General features: G+C 37.8%; 1 protein-coding gene across 1 annotated transcript; it reads left to right on the top strand.

Moving 5' to 3' along the window:
• The first annotated feature begins 3,614 nt into the window (after positions 1-3,614).
• On the top strand, positions 3,615-11,085 carry ankrd33ab (ankyrin repeat domain 33Ab). The gene is made up of 5 exons (XM_036569579.1): positions 3,615-3,762; positions 5,313-5,650; positions 7,356-7,485; positions 8,119-8,259; positions 9,822-11,085. Exons 2-5 carry the CDS (start codon positions 5,381-5,383, stop codon positions 10,637-10,639), a joined length of 1,359 nt encoding a protein of 452 aa, XP_036425472.1. The 5' UTR covers positions 3,615-3,762; positions 5,313-5,380; the 3' UTR covers positions 10,640-11,085.
• Positions 11,086-14,338: the final 3,253 nt, after the last annotated feature.

Below are 14,338 nucleotides of genomic sequence, written 5' to 3' on the forward strand. Positions count from 1 at the left end.
TATCAATTAACTATAGTAGCAGAGATTTTTATTTTATTTTATATTATATTGTTCTATGCTTAAAGTTACCTTGTTATCTTGTTAGTTCATGTCTCTGGTCATTTTAAGCACAATTCATCATATTTTACCCTTTAAAAGAAAAAAACTGTATTTTTCTGTTCAGCTTGTTCCATTTCTCACAGTGTAATCTTCTATCAAAATATAATGGCTTTTACATGCCTCTAAAACATCTTCTGATTTTTGATTATGTTACTGTGAACCAGTAGGCTGGGGGAAACAATAGTAACTAATAATATCACATTTCATCTCCCCCTCCCAGCTCCCCACCTATCATCAAGTTTCAGGTGGTGATTCATACATACATCATCTACACCGCTTATCCTTCTGGGTTGCGGTGGGGTGCTGGAGCCTATCCCAGCTGTCATTGGGCAGAAGGCAGGATACACCCTGGACAGGTCACCAGTCCATCACAGGGCAGACAGACATACACAGTCACACACTCACTCACACCTAGGGGCAATTTAGCATGTCCAATCAGCCTGACTGCATGTTTTTGGACTGTGGGAGGAAACCGGAGTAACAGGCAAACTCCACACAGAAATGACCCTGGTCACCCAGCCGGGAATCGAACCCAGGCCATTCTTGCTGTGAGGCGACAGCGCTACCCACGTCACCACCGTGCTGCCTCATATTGTCATTCATGTTGCTTTAAATGTGAATATTAAGAGACTACAGCCTCCTAGATAAAATTTAGAAAGTGAGACTGAGAAGGAAGTACAATTTTAATATAAGAAATAAAAAAACTAATTGACTAGCATACAAACAATATAGAGCATTTTATGATTTAGGTAACTAAATAATCTTTTAAGGAAGTTAAGCTTCCTTAAAATAATTGTGTAATTCCTGAAAGAAGTAACAATAAATGATTCTCTCTGTATTGTTACATCCAAAATCAAAATTTGTCTACATTGTACATATAATTATTGACATTAAGTTGTGTAGCCTATTTAGCCACAAAGCTGTGCAATAATTAATATCCTTCTAACAGTCATTTTTGTTCCACTATGTTTTAAAAGGCTGCTTTACATATAAAGCTTTTATATATACATGCTTTTATATATACAGTGACTTGAAAAAATATTCAACCCCCTTAAAAGATATCAGTTTCGTCTGGATAACAAATCACACTTGCTGAGATTGTTCCAGACAGTAATTTTATTGAAAACCAATGTCTTAAAGTACATATTAAAGTACAAAGTTAAAATTCATTATTTGTCAGTAGATCTTCAAAAAAACTGAAAATGCTGCTTGCATAAGTATTCAACCCCTAGACTAGAACTTGGCAGAACCATCTTTTGCTGTAATAACAGCTTCAAGTCTGTTGAGGTGAGTTTCTACCTGCTTTGCACACTGTTTGGGAGAGAGTTTCAGCCATTTTGCACCATCCATTCATACAAAGCATTTAGCATTTTGGCCGTAAAGCTCCATTTTGTCCCCTCTGACCACAAAGCCTTATCCTTTATTTTACCTGGGCCACTCTGATGGTTTCTGGCAAACTCACACATGCCTTTGTGTTTTCTTTTAAAGTAATGGCTCCTTTCTAGTCACTCTCCCATGCAGACCAGTTGTATGCCGAGCTATTGAAAGTGTTGACTAGTGCACCACCACTCCAGTCTCAGCCACTGAACTCTGTGACTCTTTCAGAGTGACTGACCTCTCTGTGGCTTCACTCACAAATCCCATTCTTGCTCTGATGCTGAGTTTTGAGGGACAGCCTTGTGTAGACAGTGCCTCTGTGATTTGATGCAGCTTCCATTGTAACAGTACAGATGTGAACTGGAAAACTTGGAGATACTAATTTGAGATACTTTGTTTTGTGAGTGACTTGATGGAAGTGGAGCTTTGCTGGGTTGATGCAGTCCTTAACTTAATCATGTGACATTTTTGTGTTGTTTGAGCCAAAGACCACAAATTATTGCAATATTTGCCAGACTGTAACAGTGATTTCAAATATATTTCTGACATTTTAGATTGACTCTCAGTTTTTTTTGTTTATAGGTCTCTCCACATTCAAGTACAAAAAGAGTCTGTTCATATAAGACTAGAAATAACTCCCTGGGGCCATCATGAAGATTACCTTTACCTTATCAAATTAATTGTTTTTTGTAAATATATTATTGGTCAAATTGCCAAAAAGTGTGTCAGTCAATAATCCCGCAGCCCAAGAACAATGCTCCTCAATGAGCAATTGCAAGGATGTTAGGTATTTGACCCTCTACCGTGCAAAATATCATCAAAAGATTCAGGGAATTGAGAGAAATCTCTGTGTAAAGGGCCAACACTGAATGCCTATGACCTTCAACACCTCAGACAGCACTAACCATAAAACCATACTCCTGTGAAGGATATCACCTCATTGGTTCAGGTACACTTTGACAAACAATTTTAGCCTGTATGAAGCACAGCAGAATCCATATGTCAACAGTGTACTGAAACACCGCCGACTTCTCTGGGCTCGAGCTTATGTAAAATGGATCGATGCACATTGGAAACGTTTTGTGGTCTGACAAGACAACCTTTCAGATCGTTCATGGAAATAATGGGCTTAGTGTTCTCCAGGCCAATGAAGGAAAGGACCATCCAGACTGTTACCTGTGCATAGTTCAAAAGCCAGGGTCTATCATGGTATGAGGGCGTTTTAGTACCCATAGCATAGGTAATATCCACATCTGAAGACTCTGAAGGCTCCCTTAACACTGAAAGATATATACACATTTTGGAACAATATATACTGCCTTCTAGACAATGTCTTTTTCAGGCACATTCATACTTATTTCAACATGACAACACCAAGCTGCATTCTGTACATATTACAACAGCATGGCTGCATAATCAGAGAGTGCAGGCACTAGACTGTCCTGTCTGTAGTCCAGACCTTACTCTCACAGAAAATGTGTGTGGCATCATGAAGCGCAATATATGAAAATAAAGCCATAGTGCGGATGCACATCTAAAGAATTGTATAATAGAAAAATGGCAAAACATCTACTTTAAAAATTGGATTAGTTTCAGTCCCCAAACAATTATTGAGTGGTACACAGTGGTAAAGTTAATTGGTGGACAGTAAAGATTGAACATCAAATGTGCACATTTTACAATATTTGTGGAATTAAGGTTTGTATAAAACCAACACATTTTTGTCTAAGTCTCTTTACATTTGGCAATAATCATGTTGATGTAGTATATTTTATTAAAATGGAAATGATGTACTCAATTATATCCAGTAGATTCAGTGCAATTATCAGTGTGATGTGCTTAAAGTAGCAGAAGCAGCAGGTTGTACATGTTATGGTCAATGTGATTGGAGTTAAGCCCACGCTCTGAAGTTAAACCTGCCTGCCTTCACTTAACACATAATCCTGCTAATAAGGATAAGTGAGAGAGCAGGAGTTAAGGCGTGTGTGTGTCATGGGGGTGTTTACATGAAGGCACTTGGATTTCACGTGTTGACGTTGGGTCACTTCTGAGGTTGGAAGTTGAAGGCAGTCTGATGGCTGGAGGTGGTATGGGCTGTTACATATGCATGTTAACACACACACGTAAACACACTCACACACCAAGGTGGAGGCAGGAGGCAGACTAGGAGGTGACTGTTGAGAGTAAGTGAGCGGATCACTCACAGTGTCAAGGGAATTTCCTGCTGTGTAATCATATAAAAACTCTTGAAGTGGACTTCCCTTTCCTAGGCCAATATGGACTAAGGTGAGTCTTACTGATTCTTTACGCATTTGCCACTGAAGTTACTTCACTACATTACTTAATTGATGCTGAAATAACTGCTAAGTGCTCCAAGCAAGAAAGGTTAAAGTGGTAAACAAAGGAGAAAAAAGTAATTCAGTCAGATTTTGTTCAGTTGTGTACACAGACCAGGGACCAGGGATCAAAATCAGTACATATATGTATATATATTACTATTTTCAATCTTGTTTCATAATTTTGAGACAAAATGACATGTTTTGATAAGTTTTAAATATAGTTGCTGTCCAAAAAACCTCCATCCAACCTCTAAATATATATATATATATATATATATATATATATGTATATATATTCACATAATTGAAGCACAGCAGCTGTCATTTACATTGTGTGAAAATTTCATGATGAGTGAACAAATAGCATTGCTCCAAAATTGCTTGAAATAAAATCTCTTTACATTAACATACATTAAAAGTCAGGAACATTTTTGTCCTCTCCTGTAAAGCAACCATTTTGGAGGTTGTTTTTGGACTGTGACGACAGGCCAATCTTAGATTGGCGCTCACTGCATAACACATAAACATAGTTTGCTTGAACATGTGCATGTGTATTCTTAGCCTTAGCAGGCTAGATTTAGCACAGACAATTAAAGCACAAGCTATTAGGCTAAGGCGCATCGTCCTATTCCTGAAGCTCCTGCCAGTCTAAAACTGCTAGCTGGGTTATTGTGGTAGAAGCCCTCAACTGTACCAAAGATAAGCCTGCGTGAAAATTTATATCAACCTAGTCATGATAGATCAGTGGTCGTGCTCTAGAAAAGGAGAAGGTGAGTGATTTGAAACATGGGTATTGCACTTTATATTCATCTGAATGCAGTTTAATCTAGATCTTCTGCCTTTCTTTATATATGTCAAGAATGTGTCTGAGGTCTCTGGTATAAACAACAAAAAAGCTCATTTTAATGGGTCTATTGTAGCATTATATTGGTAGAATGACTAGTGTGTTGCTTTGAGAAACCCAGATATATTATTAATTCCTTTGGATTATTCCTTATTTGGAAATAACCATTTTCAGTGGCGGAACCAAACAATAAAATTCAACCAGAACCATTTATCTTATTTGGGAAATATAGCCTTCAGTGCAGTCATAGTCAGTGCTGAAATCAGTAGTAGAAATCACTGTTGATATTGGTCTGAGAGCTTCTTTCATTTCATTTTTTGCTTAAGTCCTTAAATTTTAGGCTTACTATGCAGTTATTAACCTAAAGACTTTTTATCCTAGTAACTACTTTATATTTGTATTAATTTACTATATGATAAGTTAGAATACTTTATTATCATTTACCAAAATATTTGAAATCATAAATCAGTAACTACTGTGAAACTAATATGTGAAATATGCAGTTGCAAGAGTGAGGACCACCAATGGACCCCTTCTATATTTACTGTTTACATTTTAAAAATTACATTTGATGTTTATCAGTAAAGACTTACATCAGCCATTGATTTTTGAATTGACAAGCATGCTAAGCATCATTTTTCTTATCTAACTAGGTCTTGGGCCTCCCAGAACCTGGCTTTGATGTAGGCAGGATTTTCTCACTACTTTAGACTCTGGGGTCATGGCAGCCGTACGGGACCCTGATGACCCATATTTGGGATCAGGCCCAGATGAGGACGATGAGATCTGTGAGTTTCACAGTGACTCAGACTGTGGAAGTCTCCTGTCAGATGATTCTGTGCTCCCTGATTATGAGAGAGAGGAGGACAGCACCCAAATCGCCAACACGCTTTATGAAGCTTGCTCTCAGAACAACGCCCCGGCACTGAGGAGAATCCTAGAGCGAGGAGTGACTCGTGATGAGGTCATGGAGGTTGACATAAATGGCTGGGTAAGAGAGCACACATGAGGGCTTTAAAGCATCACCTAAAAATTGCCTTTACCGGTCACTTCCTGGCTTAGGACCACGCCAAACCAAAAAATAAACAAGATTGTTTGCTTGCTGAACTGCAGGTGTTAACATTAAAGCTCATCCACATATCACAGCTGTCACTGTTTTATTGAATTGTTGACATTCATAATAGCATGTGGATAACGAGGTTGTTCACAGAGTGTAATCAATGAACCATCAACGTCTTAATGAGGTGTTAATTACTGAGTAGAGATCAGTGTCAGTGTTTAAGAACCACTACAATGGAAGAGCAGTCTGAAAAAAAGCCAGGTGACACTTTGATGCTTTCCATTTTAGATAAAATATACACTCAACGCTCTCAGTAAGACATCAAGAACATATCACTGATGTAGCAGCAGTGAATTCATTCAGTAGATTATCAAGAGATTTTAATTAACTACATAAATAAAATTTGTTCATAATTGCTGAATTCATTTGTTTTTCACTTTGTTTGGAGTGTGTAGATGTTAACCTGAGAGGTCACTGAGCATGTAACAGGTATAATATAGACCATCTCAACATCCTCAACGAGCTGTTATAGAAATGCTACTGACATCATTCTGTAACTGGAGCTTAACTGGATTAGGTTTTGGTTGAAGTTACGGATAGGGTTAGGGCCAGAGTGAAGGTTAGGATTAGGTTTTGGTTTGAGATTACAATTAAGATTTGGGCCAGGATGAAGGTTAGGGATTAGATTTTATCTTAAGGTTAAGGTTAGGGTTAGGATTAGGGTCATGGTTAGGTTTTGGGTAAGCTTGGGTAAGGTTAGATTTTGCTTAATTGAAGTAACACGTGAAGTCAACATCATGTAACATATTAACAATACATCTACTAAATCATCTACAAGATATTTACGTCAATGTATTCAAATGCTTAACTAATGCTACTCCACTGGTATCTTGTTGACGTGTGCCCGATACTCTGTTAAGAGTTTATTAATTGCCTTCAAAGGACCACTCAAAGTAAAGTGTTACCAAAAGTCAGAGTATAACAGATTTACACGATTTGTAGTCTTTGTAAAGTGGGTCTGTGCAAAATGTTAAACAGTGGAATGAAAACCACAGTAGTCCATCAAGGCAACAGTATATCTTATATTTTCAACTGAATTGCATAAGAAATCTGAAGGAATAGATAGTAGGAAGGAAAACGCTCATATTTTATTGAGTTCCATACAAATAAAGGCCCCTAAATATGCCCCAGCCTTAACTTTAAAGTCAAAATTGAGCTTTTTTTTAACCTTGTTAGTTAATATCTCTGGTCATACTAAGGACAATTCATCACACCATACAATTTACAAGACAGTTCTTGTTTTTCCATAATCTTTGATCAAAGGGTACTGACTTTTGTCCACCTTTAAAATGTCTTAAGAGATTACGTTACCATACACCAGCGAGCAGGGAAATGTAATATCATGTTTCACCTCCCACTCCCACCAACCCCACCTGACATCAAGCAAAACCACACAAATAGTTCAGAGACCCTCCCTGACACTGTGTTTGAATCCAGCAATCTCAAAGACAAAACTGTTCAAACTGTTGTTCATGTTTACTTATAGTGCTTAAATGCAAAACATCTGTATTTAACCACTTACTGGCCGTGTCATTTTATCTCGGTTGCACTAATGCATCATTTTTTTCATCATCAGAATGGATTGATGGTCGCCTCTTATAAAGGCTACCTGCAGATTGTCTATGGACTGCATGGCTGTCATCACCTGGATATTAACCATCAGGACAATGATGGGAACACCGCCCTTATGATCGCTGCACAAGCAGGTTAGTCACACAGAAAGCAAACACTGTACAGGCACTATGGCTGTTGGCGAGCTTCGCACTGGACTTCAGCAAATTACTGCCAGTTCTGCGTATTCTATAAATTTGCATTGGTCTAAATTAACACTGAATTCTGCTACATAACACTGACATAACCATTCTGTAAAGATGCCATGGCAGATGTCATATGCTGTCATATTAACATTACTGTAATTATCACAACAGATGATGTGCAGTCTAATGTGACGATGGCCTACTAGAATATGCTTAGCAAAAATGATCATGTGACATTAGCTCTCATGACATCGACACTATGGCATTGCCATATCAATAACTGATGATAGTAACAAGACACTATTATATTACTGAACAAAATCTGTCATGACAACTCATGACAGCATATGAGATCCACCAAGATATGTTTATGGAATTGTTACATCAGTGTTATGTAGGGTGGTTAACCAGAATACACTTAATAGTTATTTTAGTACACTAAATACCATAAGTTATTATTGTTATGTATAACCAAATAACTGCTTTGAGAACAGACACCTCTTACTTACATAAATCCCTTAACAAAAATAATTTAACAAACCATTCATCTGAACCACCGCTGTCCTGTTATTCTGTGCACAGGTCATGTCTCCATATGTAACTACTTCCTGAACTACTTCCCTGGAGTGGACACAGAGATTCGAGACAGCAGAGGATACACTGCCCTCATCAAAGCTGCAATGCAGGGCAGGAGTGATGTAGTGGCAGCACTAATCATGCATGGTTAGTAGATTCTAATACAAATGTACATAAATACATTGAATATATATATATATATATATATATATATATATATATATACATACATACATACACACATACATATATATTTTGCTAAAAACAATACAGAGGCATCAGACATACATATACAAACATAGCATAGACAAACACCAAGTGATCCTGCATGCTCCAATCAGTAAAGCCTTAGCTAACCTCAGAACAGTTTACCTCAGGGGAAGACAGTCACTAGATTAAAGAATTAACTGTCCTGTGTAAGTAAGTGTTGGACAGGGCGATCAGGTGGTGCTGGATTAGCTTTGAGATAATATTGAGTTATTTATGGACTTCACCTCTTTCAGGACAGCTTCTTTTCTCATAATCATCTTTCCTCTTACATTCATTATTTCCAATTATCCTTTACAAAAGGCACAAATAAAATAATTATTTTTAACAACTGTTAATCGCTTGTTTTGGGTGTAGCTTAAATCTCATTAAAGGGCCCATATACCACATTTTTCTTGTTGAATTATTTAATTTTTCCCAAATTTTTTTTAATTCCACTTATGACTTCTGTGTTGTTTTGTGCACGAAAGATGTCATAATGATCATGAAAAGTTTACTTTTTTTGTTTGTTTTTGTTACTTTGACTGAGACTGTTCTGATAGGCTGTCCTGTGTCATGCATCATTCAAAAATCAGTCCAGATTGAAACTCTCCTTATAACTTCAATATGAATGGGTGGGGCTAAAGCAGAGGTGCTTAGTCCTGGTCCTGAAAATCTACCACCCTGGAGAGTTCAGATCCAACACACCTGCCTCTGATATTCAGATACTCCTGAAGGCCTTCATTACCTGGATCAGGTGTGTCAGATTAGAGCTGGTGTTAAACTCTGCGGGGTGGGAGATGTCCAGGATCAGGAGTGGGCACCCCTGCGCTAAAGTGTTCTTTTGGCTGAATATGCGAATGTAAAAGTTTGAACAGTTGAAAAATTTGTTGTCAAATGAAAAAGTTTCAACGCTCTGTTCAAATGACACGTTTTGTTGATTTTCTACGAGAAGTAAGTTAACACATCTGTAATACATTTACAGAGAACAAACTTCAAAATGCACAAGCCATATTATATGTTTTATGCTAAATTCAGCAAATGAACAGTAATTGTGCATTAAACAGTGCGGAAGTTTGTTCCCTGTATAGGATGTGTTGACATATTTACTTAGAAAATCAACAAACATGTAATTTAAACAGGAATGTCCAAACTTTTGCCTATGACTTGTATGTAAATGTGCTGGTTTTCAAGACACCATAAAACCAATCAGTGTAAAACAGGCTGTTTTTGTAGCTCAGTTTCCATATATAGACTGGAGCATGAATGGTACCTTATGAACCTAAATATGTTTACAAACATTCTATTTCAAAAATGTGCGGAAAATTCAGTTTTCTGTGATATGGCTCCTTTTCTACAATTTCTACACAGTCTAAAGAATAAAACAAAAATGGAGTTGATGTTTTCTTATGGCAGTGACCATTTGTACAGTTTGAGACTCTTTGTGTCTCTTTCTTCCTCAGGTGCAGACCTAAATGCAGTAGATTCGTACCGTGGCAAATGTGCGCGGGACTGGGCTTTAAAAACTGGCCGTTTTGACACTCTGCATCGCCTGCGCCGCTTGGCGCTCCGCCCCACAGCTGAGCAGTTTTGCCTCGCGTACCTGCCCGAGTGGCCAGACCTCAAGGTGCGGGTCGCCAAGGCAACAGCCAATAGGAGCACACGGCAAAAGGTGGCTCACCGTTTGAAAAGCACGTTTGTATTTAGCTTTCCACGGGACCCACAAGACAATGGGGTCATGGACCACATGGTGCGAATGACCACTGGCTTGCACAGCCCACTTATCGCCACGGCAACACGACCACTCTGCCCCAGCAGGCCCCCAGAGGCAGGGAAGCGGCGGCTGACCGTTTCGGAGCTGATGTTGAAGCATGGACAGGAGCTGGAGGAGATTTCAGTTTGCCATCGTAATGGCTCCATCTGCTCTATGGCCCCCTCAGTCCACTCAGCAGAGTGTGTGCCAACGGCCTGCTGTGCGGACCCGGAACGACGGGGCAGCGTGCTGTCCACAGCTCAGTCTGGTTTCAGGAACTTTATCCCTCGCAGCATGGCGGCACGACGGAACAGCATCTTCCCTTCAGGATGCGTGCCTCAGATCAGAGTGACCAGGTCATCAGAGCCCACACCCAAGAAAGTAAAAAAGACCAAGATCCACAAGGGTTATCTGGAGCCACCCAAGTGGAAATACAAAGAGAACAAAGAAAAGAAGAAAAAAGAGAAGAAGAAAGGAGAAAAAGAGAAGGAAGAAAAAGAAAATAAAAACAAGGAAAAGAGAAAATAAGGTGTGGTTTGGAGGAAGTATCTGGACAATGCTCAATGAAGTCCCTGGTGGGATTTCTTTCAGAGTCTTTTGTGCTGAGCTAGAGACGTCAACAATGGAGTATACAGAAGTAAAGAGTTTGCTGTGTGTGGTGTAACTAACGTATGGTTGATGTTCTGAGCTTCTTCCGTAAGTTTGCATTAGAGCAGGAAAACATTACAGTTTAGTGTTTTTTAACTTTGGAGGCTCGTGCATGACTGATGTCCAGCACAGTTTGGTGATTGTCCTGAAGAAAACATCAAACTTTGCTGGACAGTGGCCCTCCAAGAGCTTCTGAAGTTGGACATATGCACACGTGTGTGGTTGGGTAATACCACTGCTCTTCATGCAGCCAACTGGGGTTTAATTCCCTGTCTGGGTAACTACACCATGCTACACTAATAAAAGTCCTTAGGCAAGACCTTTAACCTTACATTCATCGACATCTGTAACATGAATAAATTGTTACTCTGTCCAGGTTACTCTGGATAAGAGCATCTGCCAAAAGTGTAAATGCACACACACCTGCATTAGAATGAAAGGCCAATTTTACATTCAAGAAATCTGTTTACCACCGACATTACAGTTAATGCAGTACATGCTAAAATTAGCATGAATTTGCCATAAATCCAAATTTCAGGAAAGTTGAAGAAAAACAATGTTAGGGTAAAAAAATAATCAAGATGTGCAATCTTTTCAGTTGTTTCATTAATTTAAATTAATTAAGTCATTCCACAGTTACACAACAAATTATTTTTCTTAGGAAAGTACTGACTTAAATACTCATTTATACTTCTGAACATACACATCATTATAAAACCAGCATCATTTTTTATCTCCACCTATAGAGATTTTTTTGCAGTGGCAAACTGTAGCTATTAAAGCTTCAGTTTGGGCTCAATAAGAAAAAAAACAGGAACAATTCACTTTACCATAATGCTAATCCTCCATATGAGTAAGTGCACTAAGCTAACGATGGAGCACATACACTTTTTTTGCTGTTCCAAATAAAATATGGACATTATGTGTGTTTATTTGAAGCTTGAAACAGACATAAACATATATTTGCATAGATCTTCTGTTGATGTTCTCCATTTCTGAACTGAGTGAAACTTGGTTAGACTGCAGTTCACATTCACAGTCATTGACATTCCAGAAGGCATAGAGAAAAAAAACTGGTCCTATCTGTTGTAAATCAAAATGTGATCGGTTAATTTCCCTGTCAGTTTTTGGGAGTTAGTCTAAGCTGCAAAGGCTTCAGTTCAGCTTCTGAAGTCCTAACCAATGGGAGAGCTCACTTTGCATGGTATCTACCCAGATACCATGAAGAAAAAATCTGATGGGGGAGAGTTTTCTGTTGGGCATTTCAAGATCTTAACCCTTTTGTTTCCAACCAAAACTTAGCAATGAAATCAACAACAGAAGTATTGCTAGAGTACTTACATGATTTAAACGCATCAAGCATGATGACTCTATTAAATAAATATGAACTAAAAAAACAGACTTGTTTTTCTCAGTTTCTGGAAACCATTAATCCCAGAGGGTTTTTGAGTGCTGAATAAGACTGATGCTGATACAAGTGAGGATCACTTGAGGAACTCAAATTTAAGCCCTCAGAACCATAACCTACTTGACATAATGACATAATGCACAAACAGCTTTCTTAACAAAAGACAACAAAAATAATTCATATAAACAGGTTGAAAAACTAATAATGTCTTTATATAAGAAAGGACAAATGGAAGACTGCACATGATCTATTTTTGTGTATATATGCTGGAGAAACTGAAATGTTTCTTTATTAAGCAAAATACACTATGACACTATTAGAAATGGGATACAGTGAGGAATTTATCTGGAACTCATTCTGCAGAGCTACAGAGGAATATGCAGAATCAATCAGAAATAGCTGTTTTCCAATTTAGAAAAAGTATACTGTAACATATTTTATATATTAGATAAAAAGATAGATAGATAGATAGATAGATAGATAGATAGATAGATAGATAGATAGATAGATAGATAGATAGATTCAACTTTATTGTGATTGCTCAGTACAAGTACAAAGCAACGAAATGCTGTTAGCATCTACCAGAAGTGCAAATAGTAGCAATAGTGCAAAAACAGACACAATACATGTAATATATTATGTATGTAGCTCATACAATAATGAGCATGATTATCAGTCTTATGGCTCAGCAAAGATCAAAATCTTTCTACCAAACTACAGACAGCAGCAGGATTCTCTCCACACTGTTAAGCAGAGATATTAGTGGGTGTTTCCACATACCTAGGCTTAAATCCTCTGACCTGGGCTGACACTTCAGACCGTGTCTAAAGAGTTGTGGGGACAAACACGACACTGCTTTGTTAGAACAGTAATCTGCTCTCGCAGACTTACACAACGCCTTCTTAAGTTCAGTGAGGGCGACTCATAAGGAACAGGATCACTGTGGACAAACACACAAACAAGATAGTTAAAGGAGATGCGTGGAGGCCTGGGGAAGTGGCCTGTTATGCAACAAAGTAAATCGGGAACTCAAAGCATATTACAGAAACAATGCAATTTGCCCAGTAGTGGAAAGTAACAGATTACATCTACTATGTTTACTGCAGCATAGAGGTTTTTCAGGCTTTGTTCTTTTTTCAGTAACTTCCAGTTTTCTGTGTGTATAGAACACTAATATTTACCCACAGTAAATACTTTTATTTGCCAAGCCTGTTTCTGGATCTGAATTTATTGGTGTGGTTATAAACGCTATAAAATAAACACTGAGCGCAGACCCAACAGGTGAAAATGACAACCTTAGTCATTCAACAGACCACCTAAAATGTAACACTGTACTAAGTACTTTTGTGTATTTGTACAATTAATAGCCTGTAACTCATACTTAAGCATTTTCTTACAGAAATATGTTCACATCTATGTCTTTCTGTAAATAAGTGTATTTCCTAAGTATGAGGTTTTTAGTAGCCTATGCTAGCCGCTACTGAACTTCCCCCAACCTCAAAAAAAGAAAAGATAATGTTCAATGAACAATGCTGAAAAAGAATCGACGCCTGAAACATAAAACACTGAACTTGCTCTCACTCAAGATCTGTTTGATATATGAAAAAGGGAAGTGCTCTTAAACATTATGAGAAGGTGATTTTGATCAAATATTCTGTCAGAAAAAGAAAGAAAGAAACCCTCAACAAAAGGCTCAAAATTATTATAAGTCCCATGATGAACACGAAGAACCCAGTTTCACAAATGAGTAAGAAATTAAAAAAAAGAAAAAGTAAACTGACAAACACTGAACTCTGAAAAGACAGCAAAGTTTTTCCACTGGTCAGACTGAAAATGAAAGTTAACCTTTTGAAGTTTTGCTTCTTTACTGCCAGACTAGCTTACTTAAAACTAGTCTGAACTAACAGGAACTAAGAAGAAGAGATACTTTTGGGAACAACAGTTGAATGAGTATTAGAAAATATATTATGCATTAATTTAAATTTGACTTTTTATTATTTTATTTTTTTATTTTTTACTTAGGACTGCACTCTCAGAAAAAAGGGCACTAAACTGTCACAAGGGTGGTACCCCTTAAGTCACTGGAGTGGTATCCTCAGGGGTACATCTACAGTGCCTTTAGTCAGGGAACATAATGGTACTATATGTATAATATAGAGTTTATATTTATA

This window comes from Colossoma macropomum, unplaced genomic scaffold (genome assembly GCF_904425465.1).
Source record: "Colossoma macropomum unplaced genomic scaffold, Colossoma_macropomum, whole genome shotgun sequence".
Taxonomy (NCBI): domain Eukaryota; kingdom Metazoa; phylum Chordata; class Actinopteri; order Characiformes; family Serrasalmidae; genus Colossoma; species Colossoma macropomum.

What these genes read in the sequence shown, in the direction of transcription:
- ankrd33ab (XM_036569579.1), top strand. Translation starts at nt 5,381, where the DNA reads ATGGCAGCCGTACGGGACCCTGATGACCCATATTTGGGATCAGGCCCA. An exon ending in AGGTTGACATAAATGGCTGG is followed by an intron (nt 5,651 to 7,355) that starts GTAAGAGAGCAC and finishes TTTCATCATCAG; the next exon opens with AATGGATTGATGGTCGCCTC. An exon ending in GGCAGCACTAATCATGCATG is followed by an intron (nt 8,260 to 9,821) that starts GTTAGTAGATTC and finishes TTTCTTCCTCAG; the next exon opens with GTGCAGACCTAAATGCAGTA.